Source organism: Zymoseptoria tritici, chromosome 17 (genome assembly GCF_000219625.1).
Source record: "Zymoseptoria tritici IPO323 chromosome 17, whole genome shotgun sequence".
Taxonomy (NCBI): domain Eukaryota; kingdom Fungi; phylum Ascomycota; class Dothideomycetes; order Mycosphaerellales; family Mycosphaerellaceae; genus Zymoseptoria; species Zymoseptoria tritici.
The window spans coordinates 109,516-127,589 of NC_018202.1; the positions used below are offsets into that span (position 1 = coordinate 109,516).

General features: G+C 53.6%; 5 protein-coding genes across 5 annotated transcripts; 1 reads left to right on the plus strand and 4 right to left on the minus strand.

The window, feature by feature from the left end:
- Window positions 1-7: 7 nt before the first annotated feature.
- Window positions 8-1,236, minus strand: MYCGRDRAFT_97787 (uncharacterized protein; the record flags this gene model as incomplete). Its single annotated transcript, XM_003847164.1, has 2 exons — window positions 8-679; window positions 799-1,236. The coding sequence occupies 2 exons, from the start codon at window positions 1,234-1,236 to the stop codon at window positions 8-10; spliced, it is 1,110 nt and encodes a 369-aa protein (XP_003847212.1).
- A 974-nt stretch (window positions 1,237-2,210) lies between these two features.
- On the minus strand, window positions 2,211-5,184 carry MYCGRDRAFT_97788 (uncharacterized protein; the record flags this gene model as incomplete). The annotated part of the gene is made up of 2 exons (XM_003847163.1): window positions 2,211-3,420; window positions 3,536-5,184. 2 exons carry the CDS (start codon window positions 5,182-5,184, stop codon window positions 2,211-2,213), a joined length of 2,859 nt encoding a protein of 952 aa, XP_003847211.1.
- Window positions 5,185-5,630: 446 nt separating this feature from the next.
- Window positions 5,631-6,917, minus strand: MYCGRDRAFT_111762 (uncharacterized protein; the record flags this gene model as incomplete). Its single annotated transcript, XM_003847162.1, has 1 exon — window positions 5,631-6,917. The coding sequence occupies one exon, from the start codon at window positions 6,915-6,917 to the stop codon at window positions 5,631-5,633; it is 1,287 nt and encodes a 428-aa protein (XP_003847210.1).
- Window positions 6,918-7,787: 870 nt separating this feature from the next.
- Window positions 7,788-10,264, plus strand: MYCGRDRAFT_97790 (uncharacterized protein; the record flags this gene model as incomplete). The annotated part of the gene is made up of 3 exons (XM_003847096.1): window positions 7,788-8,621; window positions 8,924-9,043; window positions 9,170-10,264. The coding sequence occupies 3 exons, from the start codon at window positions 7,788-7,790 to the stop codon at window positions 10,262-10,264; spliced, it is 2,049 nt and encodes a 682-aa protein (XP_003847144.1).
- Window positions 10,265-16,118: 5,854 nt separating this feature from the next.
- On the minus strand, window positions 16,119-17,276 carry MYCGRDRAFT_97791 (uncharacterized protein; the record flags this gene model as incomplete). The annotated part of the gene is made up of 4 exons (XM_003847161.1): window positions 16,119-16,207; window positions 16,271-16,533; window positions 16,590-16,697; window positions 17,209-17,276. 4 exons carry the CDS (start codon window positions 17,274-17,276, stop codon window positions 16,119-16,121), a joined length of 528 nt encoding a protein of 175 aa, XP_003847209.1.
- Window positions 17,277-18,074: the final 798 nt, after the last annotated feature.

Sequence of the window (18,074 nt, forward strand, 5' to 3'; positions counted from 1 at the left end):
TTCTACGCTACTTCATGACCTCCCACGCACTGACGCTCCTGAAACACTCCTCTGCGAAGAGATTCACTCCCTCGATCATTCCTCTTCCCACTCCATCATCATCATCATCATCCGCACCACCAGCGCGAAATCTAAATCTCCCCGACATCCTCAACAGCCGCGCTCTCGTTCTCTCTACCTCGACTTCACACCAACTCCGGGAGGACAATCCCGTCTTGAGAAGCAACGCGATGATCGTGTCCATCTCCAAAAGTTCCCGATATTGCTGGTCAAGTAGTGATAAGCCCTCTGGCGATGTGAGGTGATGAGATGTCATCATCATCATCACATCCTCCTCCTTCTCCAACAAGAACGCGTGATGCACGATCCTCATAGCATGCAGATGTAGCGCGAGCTCCACGGTGCCCATGGCCGCCGAGCCATTGTAGCTGGGCACGACCTCTGACAAGATCGAACCGCGGACGACCGTCGGAGGCGGAGCCGAGAAGGCGAAAACCGGCCGCCCAAACATGTGGCCGTCGTGGACGGCATGCTTGCTGCCTCGGATGGTCAGAACGCCGTGCCGCTGGTCGACGAACACGGCGATTCGATTGCGGTACGAGAAGATCCCCACGAGAAGAATGACTCCCAGAACGTTGAGGGCGAGGGTGTTGCGCATCAAGCGGGCAAGTCTCCTGACCTGTTTGATAAGCTGCAGGTTGCGAACAAGAAAAATTAGAAAACCACGTTTTGTTGTCAAATATTCCTTCCCAGCATCCACCAGGTTTCGGCACAATTCGAAAACCTCCTCTTACCCACCTTGTCAATCCTTCCCGACCGCCCCAAACTCCCACTCCCACTACTCCCACGGGCGGGGCGCGGATCTTGCCCATCCCGGCCATGACCATCGTGATCGCCGGAGTCTGACGAAGAAGCCAATACCCCATGCAAAGCCTCCCAACCCTGAGGGGTCGAAAGAATGACCTTTTCATCGAGGGGACGTCGTCGGGACAGGTGGGAGAAGTGTTCGCTTTGAATCCAGTCGTGGAAAGTCACGAGTCCGCTCCTGCTTTGACGATGATGATGATGATGATGATGATGATGGGGTTCGCTTCCAGCGCCTTTGGTACTCCCACTCTGGTCGACTCCGGTTTCAGCGTTCTCGTCGGAAGCCGCGATGGAATTGGTAGCACTGGGGTAAGTGCCAGAGGTACGAGGAGTAGTATCTTCCCCACCCGACTTTGCAAGATGGATCATGGTATGGTCGCTCAATGTCCTTCCCGGTCTGTCCGTCAGTCCAAGTTGGGAATCACAAAGACATATAACGAACCCGTCCGTAATAACTAAACTCCGATTCTTTACAAAAAGGTAGCAAGCGTTATAAAGTTTCCGTTTTAGAAATCGGTCGAACATTCACTTCGTTTGTATGACTTCACGCAAAGCACACTAACGGCAAGCTAACGCCTTGGCGGAACGTTCCCGATACGGGACACAACGCCTTCTTTATATATATAATATAGCCCTAATCTGTCCCTCCGGTAGATTAGTCGTTTGAATCAACTCCTCGTTTTACACAAATCCTCGTGTCGAACCACCCTTGGAGGAATCATAGCCGCCAGCGTTGTTGATTGCTTATTCGGTTAATCTTCTTTCCTTTCCAGATAAGCCAAGCAGTACTACTAGTCCAACATTAGAGCTTCTAAAACTGTAGGGTATCTATCTATATATGCATCCCCGCGCTAAAAAAACTATAAGAAATTAATGCCATTTAATTACAACATCGACCGGCTTCACGGCAAACTTCATTCTACCAAAACAAAAGTTCTTCTTTCGCGACCCCACTCACTCCTCCGTACCACCGCCCCGCCCCTATTAGCCCGTAAAATTCCGTCCGAAACGCTTGTAAAAAGTTTCAATCCGTAGACTGCCCTGGGAGGAAAGAAAAAAAAAAAATCCTCTACTAGCAACTAGCTTTTCTCGCGCTTCGAATTCGATACCTTGTGACCTGCTTTGTTAACTATCCTTTGAGGAGGACGACAGCTGTATAGCATTGGACTTATTTTCAGTAATTCGCGCCCGTATCGTGTGAGGTGTTTGAGGATTTTATGAATCTCCGCGTCGCTGGAAAAGCGCTTTGTCCTTTGGTTTACGAGCAAAAGTTTTTTGTTTTCGTCGACTATGGATTTCGTGGGTATCTTGCGTTCGTCTTTGAAGCCTATCCTCTCGTCTCCTCATCCAGCAGCAGCAGCGGCGGCAGCAGCACGGTCGGTGGCAGTACTACCACCACCCCCCACCCTCCGGAACTGACCCGCCTGCCGCGCGCACTGGGACCAGCGCCGACAGGTGACCTGGAGCGTTTCGACGGGCCCATGCCCATCATCATCAACATCATCATCATCATCGTCATCATCGCCGTCGTGATCATAGTCATAATCATAGCCACCACGAGACTCCTGCTTCTTCTTCTTCTTGGACAGATCTTCTTCCACGCCCAAGACACGACACCTCCTCCGGCGAGTCGCCGCGTCCCTGCGCTTCGCCGCCGCAGCAGTAGACCCAGTCTGGCTTTGACGCCAATCGATGCGATCGATCAGCCAGCGCCACAACCACGACCACCACCCTCCCGCCGCGCTCTTCTCCCGGTGCGGCGACGGCGCGAGCCAATTGAAGCCATGGCTTTGCATTCCACCACTCAGAGCCCGACGCCTTGCCTCTTCCTCCTCCTCCACGGGCTCCATCTCGCGATGCCTCTCCCCCTCCTCCACCTCCAAGAGTCTCCTCCTCGCTCGCTCAAACGCCTCCTGCGCCCGCACATTCAAGGGAAGGGAGCTTGACTTTTTTTTCTGCGCTCCCACCACCTTCTCCGTGAGCTCATGCATGATCTCATTTGGTGAGGAGGAGGAGGAGGAGGGATGATTGGCATGACCTCCCACCGCTTCGTCAGGAAGAGGCACGTCCTCCTCGCGGACGAACTCCCTACACAACGCCTCGATATTCTGCATCGTGTACAGGCCGCGTTCCGGCGACAGGCGTTCCAAGGGGACGTAGGCCGTCCACGCGTTCCATCGCTGCAAACATTGTCGGCCCACTTTTTCGAGCTGCGCGAAAGTGTGGGCCTGAGAGGCGACGGCGGGGGAGAGGGTGATGTTGAGGTAGTCGAGTTCATAGTTCAAGGCGGCGGAGTCGTGGATCGGAGGGGAGGAGGAGGAGAAGGAAGTGGGTGGGGAAGGAGTCGTCCAGGGGAGGAATGTCGTCATCCACGATGTCTGAGGTCGAGGTGAGACGGCGTGGGCGTGGGCGTGGGCGTGGGATTGGAGAGGGACGACTCGACACAGTTCGGATCGAGGAGCGGCTTTTCGAATGCGAGCCGCGATGTGTTCCGACTCCGCGGCGAGCTCTTGCGAGGTGATGACGGAGCGGTTGAGGAGGGTGGTCATGGTCCTGTGGGAAGAACTTGGCGTGAGCTTTTTGGGGTAAAGACAAAGATGCAGAGAGAGAGAGAGAGAGAGAGAGGAGGTTGGGTGAAGATGACAACAAAACAAGACAAGACACATACCACAATTCCTCCGCCAACGCCACCCCCAAATTCGTCAAGGTCACATCCACCGGCTTGGCCTTGGTATAATTCAGTGTATCCGGACACGCCCACCCACCCTCATCCGCCAAAGCTCGGAAAGCTCGGCGAATCGGTGCATGCGTCCGTGGCTCAGCGATGGTCTCGGCCGCGGTTTCGATCATGCCGCAGGCGAAGACGTTGGAGTCGGATCTTCGATTGGCCGTCTCGGTGAGGAGTTCGAGGGCGGTGGAGGTGTGGCTGATGGCGGATAGGAGGTTGTCGATGGGGAGGTGGGGATTGTGAGGGGTGGGAGGTGGGAGGAAGAGGGAGAGGAGGATGATGAAGATGGAGATGGGGATGAGGATTCCCGTGCCGACGAGGATTCGTGTGCAAGAGGAAAGTCGTCGTCGTCGAAGAGGGGCAGGAGTTGAGGGAGGCTGAGCAGGAGGAGGAGGAGCATAGGCCGGGTCCGGGGTATGCGCCATGGCTGAGGGAGTGTGTATCCGTTGTCGCAGCGTGCCGGAGTTGGTGTGTTGTTGGTATTGCGGTGGCATGAACAAGGGAGTGGCTTCCTGAGACTGAGGAGATGTATTTCGAGGGGATTGAGGTGGTTCTTGGGGTAATGTCCTCGTTGACGAGGAGGACATGATGACTTTGGTGGGTGTATAATGGTTCAATTGGGGCTCCTTGCGCTGCCAGACCGCCTCGTAGACCTGCGAGCACCTCTTCAACCACCCAACATGATCGTCTTCTCTGCTCTTCTCCTTTTCCTCCTCCGTCCTCCCTCCATCATGTCTCCCACGACCGTCATTCCCATCGCTCCATCCGTCATGTCTTCCCCCACCACCACGGCCAAGATGATCACTCCGCAGATCATCCTTATCGCTCATGCACCAACACCACAGCCAGTACAGAAACTTCCAGTCACTCCGTACCAACCACCACCAAAATCGAAACATGCACACGAACGCAGTTCCAATCGCTTTGCCCACGTCGAGTAAGTGACCGCACAAGAACCATACTGTGTCTTCCTCTCGGGGGAGGTGGGATGCTTGCGGGCGAGGAACAGTTGTGGGCTGTTGCTGAGGTTGATCTTGATATTGATGAGGTGGATATGGATGAGGTTGATATGGATGGGGTTGATATGGAGGATATTGGCTCTGATGGACGTCGTAGAGAGGGTCGTATCCGGGAGGAGCAGGAGTGGAGGAGGAGGAGGAGGAGTGGTGTTGGTACTGCGGTGGTGGTGGGGGTCGCGGTCGTGGTGGGGCGGAATGAGGGTGTCCCGGTGGTGAATCACCCCGAGCAAGTCGATCATGATGTTCATCTCGAGTTCTCCGCCTGGACGATGATTTCGACTTATCTTTCGCCGCCGGGGTCGTCACCGTCGAGGCGGGAGAATTCGTGTCCGAACCAGCATTTTTCGAAATCCGCGCCTCTTTCCTCGCAATCTTTCGGTTCACTTTTCGGGTGATTTCCTCCATTTTGACCAAACCTTCGGCTTTGGTCATGGAGGATGATGATGGAGTGGAAGGTGAAGGGATCGAAGAGTCGGCGGCGTCGGGCGTGGGCGTGGGCGTTTGCGGGGTTGTAGTTCTAGGCGAGGTGGTGGAGGTGGAGGAGCGGAACCAGTTCGGCGCATTGTCCATCGGGTTGGGGTTGGTGGTGGATGTTGTGAGAAATGAAAACGAACGACGCAGATGATTCAAATGATTCAGATGATTCAGATGATTGAGATGATGCTCTTGAATGAATTTTGGTGTTCATGGGATCAATCAATCGTGTCGCGTCGCGTCGCGTGTTGAGCGTGTCAAGGTCTGATGTCATCAATCAAGGTCCCGTCACCTGCAAGAACATTTTCAAGACGACGGGATGTTTGAGATTAATGGAATGGAATATTGGTGGGAGGTTGATGGATGTCAGGAATATTGATGGAAGGTTGATGGATGTCAGGACATATTGGTGGGAGGTTGATGGATGTCAGGAATATTAATGGGAGGTTGATGGATGTCAGGAATATTGATGGGAGGTTGATGGATGTCGGGAATATTGATGGGAGTTCAATGGATGTCAGGAATATTGATGGGAGGTTGATTCAATCCTCCCCTGCCTCGGGCTTCGCCTCCTTCACCCATTCCCTCCCTCCCAACTCGGCCCGACTCGCCGCATCCCGCAACTTGGAACTGATCGAATCCAACACAATTCCCACTCGACGACTGAACGACATCGACTCCTCCTCATTCGACACCATCGACATCGACTCCTCCTCCTCCACCCTCAACACCTCCTTCTCCCTCAACACCTCCTCCCGCCATCTTAACGCCGCCACCACCTCGCCCAACACCCTCAACCCGCGCGACAACCTTTCAAACTCCCCTTCCACCCCGACCATCTTCACCCAACACACCGGCTCGCGTGCTTCCGTCGTCGACATGGTCACCCTTATCGACTCCTCCTGGATTTCCACTCCCACCGCCCGCTCCTCGCCACCACCAACCATCACCTCCACCTCTCGATGAAATCCCTCCACATACCCCTCCGCCTGACCCATCGCTCTCTCCAGCACCTCCCACAACGCCCCCGACCCTCGAAGCCTCTTAACCTCATCAGTCGACAATCCGCCCGAGATGACACCGGCAAGATTCAACGCCGGAAACGGCGCGACCGCGGGAAGACGACACGTCGGTGGAGGAAGGGGAGCACTGCCGGTCATGGCACCCTGGTCATACCATGATATCCCAAGGCCAACCATGGCGAGAACGGCGCCGAGCACCATGGCCAGCCCGAAGACATGTCTCATTCCTACCCTCCGAGAAGAATGATCAAGACATGCGGCCGAATTGTTGTCAAAACCCAGCTTCCCTTCCAACACCTCCATCCGTCCCCTCACCTGATCCAACCGCTCCCTCCACGCCCCATCATCTTCCATTTTATCATCCTCTCCCTTGATACATTCCCGCACTTCCCCATGGAGCCCGCGGAGTCCGACCTGGAGGGCGTTCCATTCTTGGAGGTTCCAGCCATGTTGGTGACGGGCGAGTACCCGAGCGTCGGAGGATGAAGTGCTGGATGAGCGGGAGGAGAATGATGGGGATGGGGATGGCAAATGAGCATGAGAAATATCCACACCATCGTTGGGGATCGTCGCCCGCCCACGCTTCTCTGATCTTGTTCTTCTTCTTCCTCTTCGCGCCATGGCTTGCTTTTGCTGAGGAGGTGGTGATGATGATGTTGTTGCTGCTTCTTTTTCATCTTCTTCCTCTCCATTGCGTTTGCAACGGGATTGGTAGCGCCGGCGGCGGCTGGTCGTTGTGTTGGGAGAGGAGTCGTCAGGAGAGGGATAGTCGGAGAGATGAGAGGTGTAGAATAAGGAATCGGGCATGTTGTTTTCTCTTCTTCGATTTTGTGCGTGTGTTTGGTCGGATCTCTGCTTCTCGCTCAGTCAATCAGTCACTGGCCGAAAGAAAAAGGCCTTTTAATTGTAGGGAATGCGGCGGCGGCGGCAGTGTGAAGGTTTTGGACATGGGACTTGGTTAACTTTTGACGACAAGAGACGGTATGATGATGATGATTTCAAAAGGTGAGCCAGAGAGAGAGAAACACGCCTCCTCCCACCAAGAATCCCTCCTGACCTCGTGTTCATCATCAGCAGCAGCAGTATCAGTACCTCCCACTGCTCATCACCAATCATCATCCCACCTCCTCGGCACGAAACAATACCAAGCCGGCTACCCGCAGCAAGCAATTTTGACGTACCACCACACGGTGCACGTCAACACTTGGGGGGAAACCTTTTTTCAAGAAGTTTTTCGGATTCCGGGGTCGGTCTTGTCTTTTTGGAAAACTTGTTGAAACTTTCAGAGGAAGGGTAAGGGGGGTTTTTTGTCCGTCGCGATGATGAGGAGGAATGGAATGCTGCCGAGCAGGGGGACCGCCGCGTAGTGGGTCATGACAGGCAGGTTCTTCCATCCATTCATCCATCCATTCACATCTACATCTACACCCAATCTCCGAACCTCACTCATTCTCTCCATCTCTGGCGAAAAGTATCTCTCCGTCCGAGAAAAGACAAACACCACCCGGCATCAAAACCCTATCTCTCTCTCTCTCTTCTTCCCTGCCCGCTTCTTTGGTCGAGCAAAGTTACCCTCCCATCATCGCCTGGCCTGAACCCTTTCTCTCTCTCGGGAGAGAGATGTCATCATCATCCACCAACCCCGTGTTGCCCACCACATCGCCTCGCGAGCAGAAAATGGCCGACCGGGAGTCTTCCCTTTCTTCTTCTTCTCATTCCGAGGGGCTGAGGGCAACGGCTGCTTTGGGCGACGACGGCGCGGAGGTGGACAATCCTACAGTGGGAGGGAGAACAGTCGATTGTTCTCCCTCACAAGTCTACCGTCCAGTAGTACCCTCTGGAACCCCTGCGACCAGCGCCGATTCTCTTCTTCCGTCGTCTTCGCGGGCCTCCGAGCACAAGTCATCATCATCATCATCATCATCATCATCGATGGAGGAAGAGGCGAAAGAGGAGGTGCAACCCTCGTCCATCCTCAACAACACGCCCTCACCCCGCTCGAACGAGGCTGTCGAGTCCCAGCACGCCGTCAAACTCGAAGGCGAGCGCGAACCAAAGAACCAGCAAGACAAATCGTATCCCCCGCCGCCGCCGCCGCCGCCGCCGCCGTCCCGTTCCTCGACTCCGACTGCGATGACCACGAGACCAATACCCACTACTCCTCCCAACCCGCCAAGCACATCACCCGCGCTGGCTCATACCCTCGCAAAGCGCGTGGAAGGGGTCACTTCGAAACTGGAGGGTGTAGCAGGAGAGGAGCTTCCGGAGGATCTCGCGAGGGAAGTGCAGCTGTTGGAGGAAGAGGTTAGTTCGGAGTCTGAGGATGAGCTTGAGGGGCACGTTCGGGATAGCGATCACGAAGAGGAAGAAGAGGAGCACGGGCGCGGGGGAGTGGAAGTTGAAGGCGGGGGTAACATTGTTGACCTGCGCGACGACTGTGGTGGAGAGAACGGTGGTGAAACATCATCATTCCTGGCGAGCATTTCTTCTGCGAGCAGCGGCGGTGAGGAGGTCAGTCGTTCCGTTCTTCTCCCCCCTTTCTTCTGAAACCAGCGACTCATCCCGAAAAAAAAATCCAGCCCTTGCAGATCATCGTCGCAAATCGTTCATTCGAATGGCTCTCCCGCTTCTTTTCGACCTCGAACTACAGTCAAGGACCAGTCAACAACAACAACAACACCAACACCAACACGTCTCCAGCCGTCGATCATACACTCGAAGTATGGGTTTCTCCATCCCCAGCCCCGTGGCGATCTTTTGCTTCTTCCACCATCCAGCCCCCACCAAACTAACGCATTTGCAAAAAATCGCAGTTTCGCACGACGCAACCGCCTGCCGGCATCCCTTCCGAACTCGTCATCGACGACGATACAAGTCAGGGCGCAGGACCACGCATTTCTTCTTCCGCGTCGTCGGCCGAGGGCACGCTCAAGGTATGCCTTGTTATTGTTGTTGTACAAATCTCCGACCGACACGGTGTTCCTTCCTTCCCGATCAAGCCCAACGTCCATTTGTCGAAGGAAAAAAAAAGAAGAAAAAAAGTTAACCACTCGGCACAGATCACCAAGCGAAACGTGTCCCCGACCTTGTTGGAGAAAATGATGCCGTTCGAAGGAGGAGGTAGTAGTGGAGATGCTCATCCGTCTGCAAAGGAGGACGAGCACCTCGACATACCTCCCTCTCCATCGTCGAGCCTCCATCCTCCCCGTAAACCAGACGACGACGACATCTTCATCGATTCTCCCCCCTTCTCGCCGCCACCACCATCCTCCTCGCCCCTACCCGGACGACGTCCTCGCCCCGTCCTCACCCATCTGAAAGCTCTCCCCGAGTACCTCCGCAGCGGCACCCTCTCCTCCAACTCCCTTCTCGCCTTGATCGTCCTCTCCCTCCTGCTACTCGCCTATGCGACGGTCTCCTGGTTATCAACATCGCCGGCTAGTATAATGGAAACTGGGAGTAGCGGAGTACTGGAGCCGGGTCCCGGGTGGTCGGTAGAGCGGGCGATGGCGGCTGGAAAGAGTCGAAGGGCATTGGTGGAGCTGATTCCCTCGGCGCGGGAGGAGGACCACGACTCCGAGGTTTATCCTCCTCCTCCTCCTCCTACGACGCCGACGCCGCCGCCGCCGCTAACGACGGTGGAACTGGCGCTGTATTTGAAGAGCGTGGCGGTTCTCCATCGAGCCTATCTCAACGCCACGGACGAGCATGACGCCGCCGCCGGGTGGGAGAACGTTAGCGGCGGAGGAGGAGGAGGAGGAGGAGGGAAAGGAGGCGATCATATCTTCCCCTCACCAACATCGCTGCGGGACCAACAGATCCGCGGAGTGCGCGAGATGGAAAGGGTAATTGCGAAACTAACACGTCTCGCCGCGCGGGACGAGGGATTTCCGAATCGGGAGAAGAAGTTTTCATGTCGGGCACTGGAGGAAGAGAGGCGGTTAGAGGCGGAGGGGTTGAGGGTTAGGGTGTTGGGGTTGGTGGCGGGGCTGAGGATTGGTGGGAGTAGCGAGGCTGGTAGCCGTGATGATGGTGGTGGTGGTGGACGACGGGGGGATGGTGGATGGAGGGATGTAGTGGAGGGGTTGAATTGCTTCGTCGAGGCGTATTTTGAGGGGGTTGCGGGGTGGGAGGGAGGAGGGGATGTGATGTGAATGGAAGGGCGGGGAGGAGTCTTCGTTTTCTTCGTGCGAGGAGAGACGTGGAGAGTTTCAGTTTGTAAGAGATGGGATATGTAAGATGCCCCCCCCCCCCCCCCCCCCCCCCGCTCGGGTGGATTTGCGGCAAGGGACTCACTCGTACGTACTCAATCCATGGGCACTGCACGCAGCGGAACAGTTTTCAAGTCAAGTGACGCTGCCCGACAACCGACCCGGAGTTTTTGAGGGCGACAGTTTAGGTAATCGGGTTTGTTAGAAATAGAAGGACTATATCGGGAGATAAAGGGACTATATCGGGAGATATAGGACCTGCTAGATATAGCTCGAAACAAAGGGACGAAACAGGGCTAATAACGTAGTCTATTACGGGCTATTCTATCTATATACATACGAGGGGGATATAAGGGCCTCGAGTCCCCTCGGTAGACAGATTACTTAGCTTTGTATCGCCTTATCTACTCGTTTATTCCAACAGTTATAAGCCCGGAAGCAGCAGCGGCCTAGATATACAACGTGTATATCTTAGCACACGTATAGCGCACTTCAGCATTACCCCGGATTTCGAAAGCCTACTAGCCCGAAAGCAGACATTGCTACAGTCCAACTTCGGTTGTAAAATCCACTAGTCCGAAATAGGCAGATTTCCGAACAACGTCGGCTCCCGAATCTCTCTCCTCTCCTACGATAACAAGCCGGATTCGATACACAACTACGCAACGCCGCGCCGACGTATAACAGCGATACGCTAGGGGAATATAGAACCGGCCCTTGCGGATCCGACAAATTAAAAATCGTATCGATACGACAAATACTCGTAGAGTTATACGCACTCGAAATGGACGACCTCGTTACGGAATATAAGACGTCTATTAGCATTCCTCGGCTATCTACGGACAACTGGCTCGACTGGAGCGACTTACTAAGCGACCTACTCGAGGCGAGAGGTCTGCTATCGACTATACGGACTACTACGCCCTCGGAATCGACCGGAAACAACGCTTTAAACTCGAAGCAAAACGACGCAAAAGCAAGAGCTATTATAAAGACTGCGGCGGGCCCCGAGTACCGTGTACATATCCTCGGCCTTTCTACAGCTCGAGAATGCTTCGATAAGCTACGTAGCGTCTGCGAGACTACTAGCGAGGAGCTAGTATAAGTCCTACTTACGGAATTCTACGGATTTAAGTTTACGACGTCTATCGATACTACGGCGTCTAAACTATCGACAATCCAAATCCGAGTTAAGGTGCTTTGCCCGGAAGAAGCGCCTACCGATACCTCGAAAAAGACGATCCTCCTAAAGAGCCTAGGAGAAGAGTATAGGTCTACGATCTTTGCTCTTAAGGCGGCCGGACTTTCGAAGATATCTTTCGACGATATCGTACAACGCCTTAAGGAAACCGAGTACGGGCTTACGGAAATCGAAGACGTACTTACCCGAGCCCCTATAAGCGTCGGAGCAAAGGAATCGAAAGGAAACATCGAAACGAAGGATTTCGAAACGAAGGATTACGAGCCGGTTTCGACGAACGAGAATACTCGTTTAAACGGCAACGAAGTACTTAAAGCGGAGGCCTGGACAGTACTTATATAAGCCGTCTTTTAAGTACCCGGAACGTATATCGATCGAAGGAATCGATATACTATCGACCGAAGGAAGTCGATATACGAGCAAGCTATCGATCGTAGGAATCGATAGGCTATCGACCGAAGGAGTCGATATACGAGCAAGCTATCGATCGTAGGAATCGATAAGCTATCGACCGAAGGAGTCGATATACAAGCAAGCTATCGATCGTAGGAATCGATAAGCTATCGACCGAAGGAGTCGATATACGAACGAGCTATCGATCGAAGGAATCGATACGCTATCGACCGAAGGAGTCGATATACGAACGAGCTATCGATCGAAGGAATCGATACGCTATCGACCGAAGGAGTCGATATACGAACGAGCTATCGATCGAAGGAATCGATACGCTATCGACCGAAGGAGTCGATATACGAACGAGCTATCGATCGAAGGAATCGATACGCTATCGACCGAAGGAGTCGATATATAGACAAGCTATCGATTATAGGAATCGATAAGCTATTAATAAGCCGATACCCGGACAAACTATCGATCGAAGGCATCGTTAGTTAAACCGGACATACCCGAATACTCTACTAATAGGACTTCCTAACCTACGAGAGGTATAGGAAGTAGGGGGAGTGTTAGAAATAAAAGGACTATATCGGGAGATAAAGGGACTATATCGGGAGATATAGGACCTGCTAGATATAGCTCGAAACAAAGGGACGAAACAGGGCTAATAACGCAGTCTATTACGGGCTATTCTATCTATATACACACGAGGGGGATATAAGGGCCTCGAGTCCCCTCGGTAGACAGATTACTTAGCTTTGTATCGCCTTATCTACTCGTTTATTCCAACAGGGTTCAAGCTACCTGAGCTGCACGCACAATGGCAAAGTTGTCTTTCTATTCGGAGTCGACGTTCGATCATATGCATTGGTTTTCCGAGAGCAGGGTCTAGTTCTACCTGCCTCCATTGGACTTGCCCTTCTGAACTGCCTCCACGTGAGCATGACATATGATGGTCTTGATGCCATTGACGCCGATGCTAGTCCAAGCGCATCATGAAGATATGCGACCACAACATTCGTCGCAGCACATGGCTCCATCACTATCGTCTAGAAATCCACCATCGACATAGAAACCCCCCACGCCTCAGCAGAAGTGCCGACGAGAACAGCATCCTGCTTCCCACCAGGGAGTTCCGCGGCTTCAGCAGCTTGAGCGATCATTTAGCAAGACCGCTGCAGACATGTCCCAAGACCAGAACTAAGTCGGCGTCGGCGTTTGGTTTCGCAGTTAGCGAAGGCATTCGCGGACTCGGAAGGTATTTTTCGATAAAAATCGGAGCAAGAGATTGCGGTAGGGTGTGTAAAGTAGAGATGGTTATAATAGATAAGTAAGCTAGTGGAGGGGAGAGGCATTAACAACAGCCGTCAGAGTTGTGTAAGGAATGTAGGCTGTCCGAGGGATTGGCTGGGAGCCGGCTTTCTCGTCGACCTTTGACGCCTCGTGCGAGATTCCGACTTGATCCGGATCTAGAGATGTGAACGTTGCTTGCGACTTTGGGGGTATTTAGAGCTGGGAGAGGGCGTAGGAGAGCTGGAGTTGTGGGGAGCTTTCAAGGCTCTGTTCAGAGGAGGCGAACGCCCGGATAGGTTGCGAGCGAAGGTGTTGAACGGCTTGAATGGCCATTGTTTTTGTCGGATACCTTTGGTTCGGATTCGCTACAGGGACGACGTTCAGCATTTCTCACCGAGACTGGCATGTGTCATCCACGCTCACCAAAGGAGCGGAGCTAGGACTTAACCGCCCTCTTTTCTATCTACTCGTCCGCCGCCGCATCCAACCTTACATCCGTCCGCCTATAGCTCCGCTCGTCGAGCTGGGGAGGATGCCACAGGTTTGCTATAGCGAGCAGTCCGGTCAGGGGAAGTACGGAACGAAGAAGGCAGAAGAACGTGAAGTAGAAGGAAGAGCAAAAGGAAGAAAGGCGCGTGCTGTGGGTACTAGGTTGACAAGATCGAGAACGTCTTGCTGATGCCGGGCCGATTGGCAGAGTCTGTCCACTGCGTGCGTTGGACGACTATTGTTAGTGGCGCATTGGGCGTTGCTTTTCGCCCGGAGATGGTCGTTGATCCAGCCCTAGGCGTTAGCGATGATGTCCTCGCGGAGGACTTGTGAGATGCGTTTCGAGGGATAGGAGCGAAGATGGTCTGGATCTACCCGGCTATCATGAGGTCGAGGCCCGGCTCGTTCATCGGTACAACCTCCTTCCTTGAAAAATATTCCACGAATCCTTATAGCACCAACGACCGCCTTGAAGAACCGGGACAGAGCCTTTCTCTCGCTCAATGGCCCATTGTCATCCATCCATATGTGTTCATATGATCACTACCGCCGCCGCGCTCATCTTCTGTCTAAGATGTCGGCGCCGGTCTTGGTGATGTCGATTGCAGGAATCGGCCAAGGAAACTGGCCTCCTTGGCTGCTAGCAAGAAAGGGACGTATACAGCTTCAGTTGAGGACAGTGTTAAAATTGGCTGTCGTCCGGATCCCCAGAGCAGAAGCACACCAGCCATCATAAAGCAGAAGGCGCAGGTAGAGCGGCGTTCGTCGTAATCGTTAGCCCAGACGGTGTCGGCGTAGCCAGAGAGAGGGAGAGAGAGAGAGAGAGAGAGAGAGAGAGAGAGGTTGTGACCATCGATCTTGGCGCCGGTGAACAACCATGTCGCGAGGCTCACCGAGTCGAGATGTCCCTGTGTAAGGTTTGCAAGGAAGCGTGAGAGCAGGCCAAGGTGATATAAGCAGTCAGCGCGAGTGACCATTGCAGGCCATAATGCTTCACCGACGGCGGTTCGATACTCCTTGCGTGCCGGTGAAGGAGTACTTGTACTGCAGTCGTTGAAAGTATGAGTCTTGAACAACCGTGGATAGTGTGAGCCTTGTGGTCGCGCACAACACGCATGCGAAGGTAGTGGTAAATGGCACCAAGGTCGCGGACTTTGAAGTGGGTCCTCTAGCAGAGCGGCAGTGCCTTCAAGTTCTGCGATCGAGTGTGAGATGATCAGCATGTCATTCACGTAGGTGAAGATAACATTGCCGTTTGTCTTGTGCTTAAAGACGCAGATATCGCTAAGAGCTGGCAAGAAGTCCAATGAGGCCGGAAAGTGAGCGTTAGTTTTCTAACGTCGTCCGCGAGAGGCTCTTCATCTTCTTGGATGACCACTAGCTCTTCACCAGTTAGCACAGGTTGAACGACTAATGCTGCTGTACCAGATGAGGCACCCTCAGCTTCGTCCGCCGTGTTGCGAGTGAAAATGAAGATGTCGTCCAAGGGAACCAGTTCGTCCGAGTCGTGCAGAGGCCAAGCAAGCTCGTCCTCAGTCGTTTCAATGAGCTTCACATCCTTCGTGCGATAGATGCGGCCCTCTGACTTGACCCATATGCGATCCAGAGCCGCCTCTCCATCATCTTGCGAGCGGCCGCGTTGACGATATGATTTCCGACTTCAGCTTCACAGCTTTGAGTAGAGCTGTGAGGCGCCGTGACTTAAGGAATGATACCTTCGTCTTGCGCAAGAGCAGTGAGAGCATCACCCTCGTGTTCTTAACCTCCATCGATGCGATACACGCCAACGCGCTGCTTGTATCAAGTGAGGACAAGTTGGCGATAGTGACGGATGCGCCTGGCAGCTCCATTCTTTCTCTTCGATAGATCGGGGTGGCGGAACAGCGTGCACATGTCGGTGAAGAGTCGTCTAGCGCTCCTTGTACATGCCGCCGACGAAAGAGACTGTTGCAGGCGGCTGTAGATATTCTTAGCCAGAGCAAGGCGGCAGGCCACATACTCCTTGGGGTGGGGGTGACCGCGATGAGCAGTGACAACGATCAGACCTTCCTTTCTCTTCGATACAGGCTTGCGGCTGTGAAACTGTGCGAGTCGGCCATGCTAGATATCGACAGTTGCTGCCAGTGGCTGCTTCGCAACATGCGCATGGTTAGCTATGTAATGCGTGAGAAGATGTGGATGTCCATAATGTAATGGACGTAGATATGAGCCGCAACGACTTCGAAGTTGCCAACCTTCGTGAAGAGCACTTGAGTGTCGTTGCGGTACCTCTGCGACTTGCAACGAGACAAGGAATAGAAAGACATGGGAGTATACAACACCTATGGGAGGCTATGACGCTGCTGGCGCTGGCGCGATCCGACGGCAGAGTTACTCATACTCCACCCGCAACGGTTCTGCTTTCCAAGATACGCACACCTATGGGAGACTCCATAACGGAATTGCACAGCGCTCAATGAGAGGCAGTGTCGGCGCGGCCACAATGTCCGGATATGCTCGAGGGTCGCCTGTCAAGAAAGATCAGAAACATGTGGTATTTCGACTCATAGATCCAGAAGATCCTCGCATACAGTGAACACCCTTACTGCGAACAGCCTCCATAGAGACCAGGTTGGCCACTATGTCCGGAATTAACAGTGTATCAGAGAGGGTTGTCGGTCCAGTGTGAGCAAGGTCGATTTGGACCGTGCCAATGTGAGTAGTGTAGACAGTGCCCTTGCCAATACTAGTAGGAACATGGAAGCGCTTCGTGTTGGTCATGGTATCCATGTTGTTGATGATGTGAGTCGTGGTACCAGAATCGAGGATGTATTTGTCGCATGGAGTGCTTTGACTGTAGACTCCGGCAATATCAACCATGCACCGTGCCCACTTTGTTGTCCGGCGTACGATGGTGCCTTATCGTCGTCGTCCGAGTCCGACAACTCGGGGTTTTGTATTTGTGAAACGACATAATGCGCCGTCTCTTTCTTTGGATCCTCCTTTTCTTGCCACGCGCTGGCCTCTTGTTAGGAAAATTCGTTCAACAGCTGGCTAAGGCGTAATTGTTGCGACTACAATGCTCGCAGTCGGCGAAGTTGTCGGTAGTCGTTCGAGGAGTTTGGACTCGTAGAGGGTTCGGTGCGGGCGCATTGCGTTTGGCGATAAGAGACCGCTAAATCCTCTCGGAGGCGGCATTGGCCTAGTCGCCAGATTGGAATGTGAGGGCTGACCTGATTCATGAATCGAGAGACTGACTAAAGCACCGAGATCTCAAGACCAGTGCCATAAAGAGCGCTGAAACGAGCTTTGTATGATGCGCAAAAGTCATTAAGGGATTCAATAGACTCGCAGGTTGTCGATTTAGTCAATGTAGAGCTAGTATTCTTCCGCGCTACATGTGCTGCCGTAGAAATTCTTGAGATGCTTTCAAACGGTTTGCGCAGCCTCGAAAGAGAGACCCGTATCGCGCATCTCTAGTGAGAGGCTTCGAAGGATGGAAGCGCGTGCTGTAGCGTCTTTGGCGTACCACAACTTCAGACGGTCTTCGTATGCGTCCGGATCATCGGAGGGTGTCTTGGTCGGCTTGACCTTCATGCTGGTGTAATGGTGAACCAGGCTGCGTAATCAGTCTTGGACTTCAGCTTGAAACCGATGCTGCCCGCCCTTTTCGGCCATGATGAGAGTGCGCTCGAGTGTCTCGAGATCGCAGAGGAGAGGTATGGAGACAGCGCGCTCGAGTTGACTCGAGCTGGCGCAGACTTACGAGAGTCGCTGAAATGCGCAGCTTTGAGAGTAGTTTGTGCGTAATAATTGCACTGTCTTGTGCTGCAATACAGGTGTACCTCCCAAAGCCACGTTTTTTTTGGAAGTCCGGAAAGGGGTCGAGCACATTTCTTCACCATTCTGCTCTTGACCATCTTCACCACTCTGCCCTTTCCAGTCCTTGTCGGTTTGCTTCGATGGACTCGCTTGAGCTGCCTGGGCTTTTCCCTCCGAGCTCATCTGGGATTTCCCAAAGACGGCACGTGTATGATCTCGCGCATTTGGCGATGAGCTTCTTTGTGCCTCCAGGAGTCTTTTCCTTTGCCGCGAGCGATGCTCTTGCTAGCGGTCTGTTTGCTCTGCGCTGCAGCTCGGGATTTCCACACGGTAGCCTTTGAATGCCGCCGATGGAGTGGCATCCGCTGTCTTTCCTTTACGACGCTTTTTGAGAAGCTCTGCAGCACTGCTTCCCGACGGCAGCTTGCCTTTACACTGTGTTGATGGGATTGTACAATGGTCTGCTCTTGCTGCTCGCTTTTCTCTCCGTCCTTGATTCCCTTGGGCACGCCATTCCGTTTTGGCCTGGTCTGGTTGGGGGTCTCATACCGGCTTCCGCCACGAGCTTCGCAA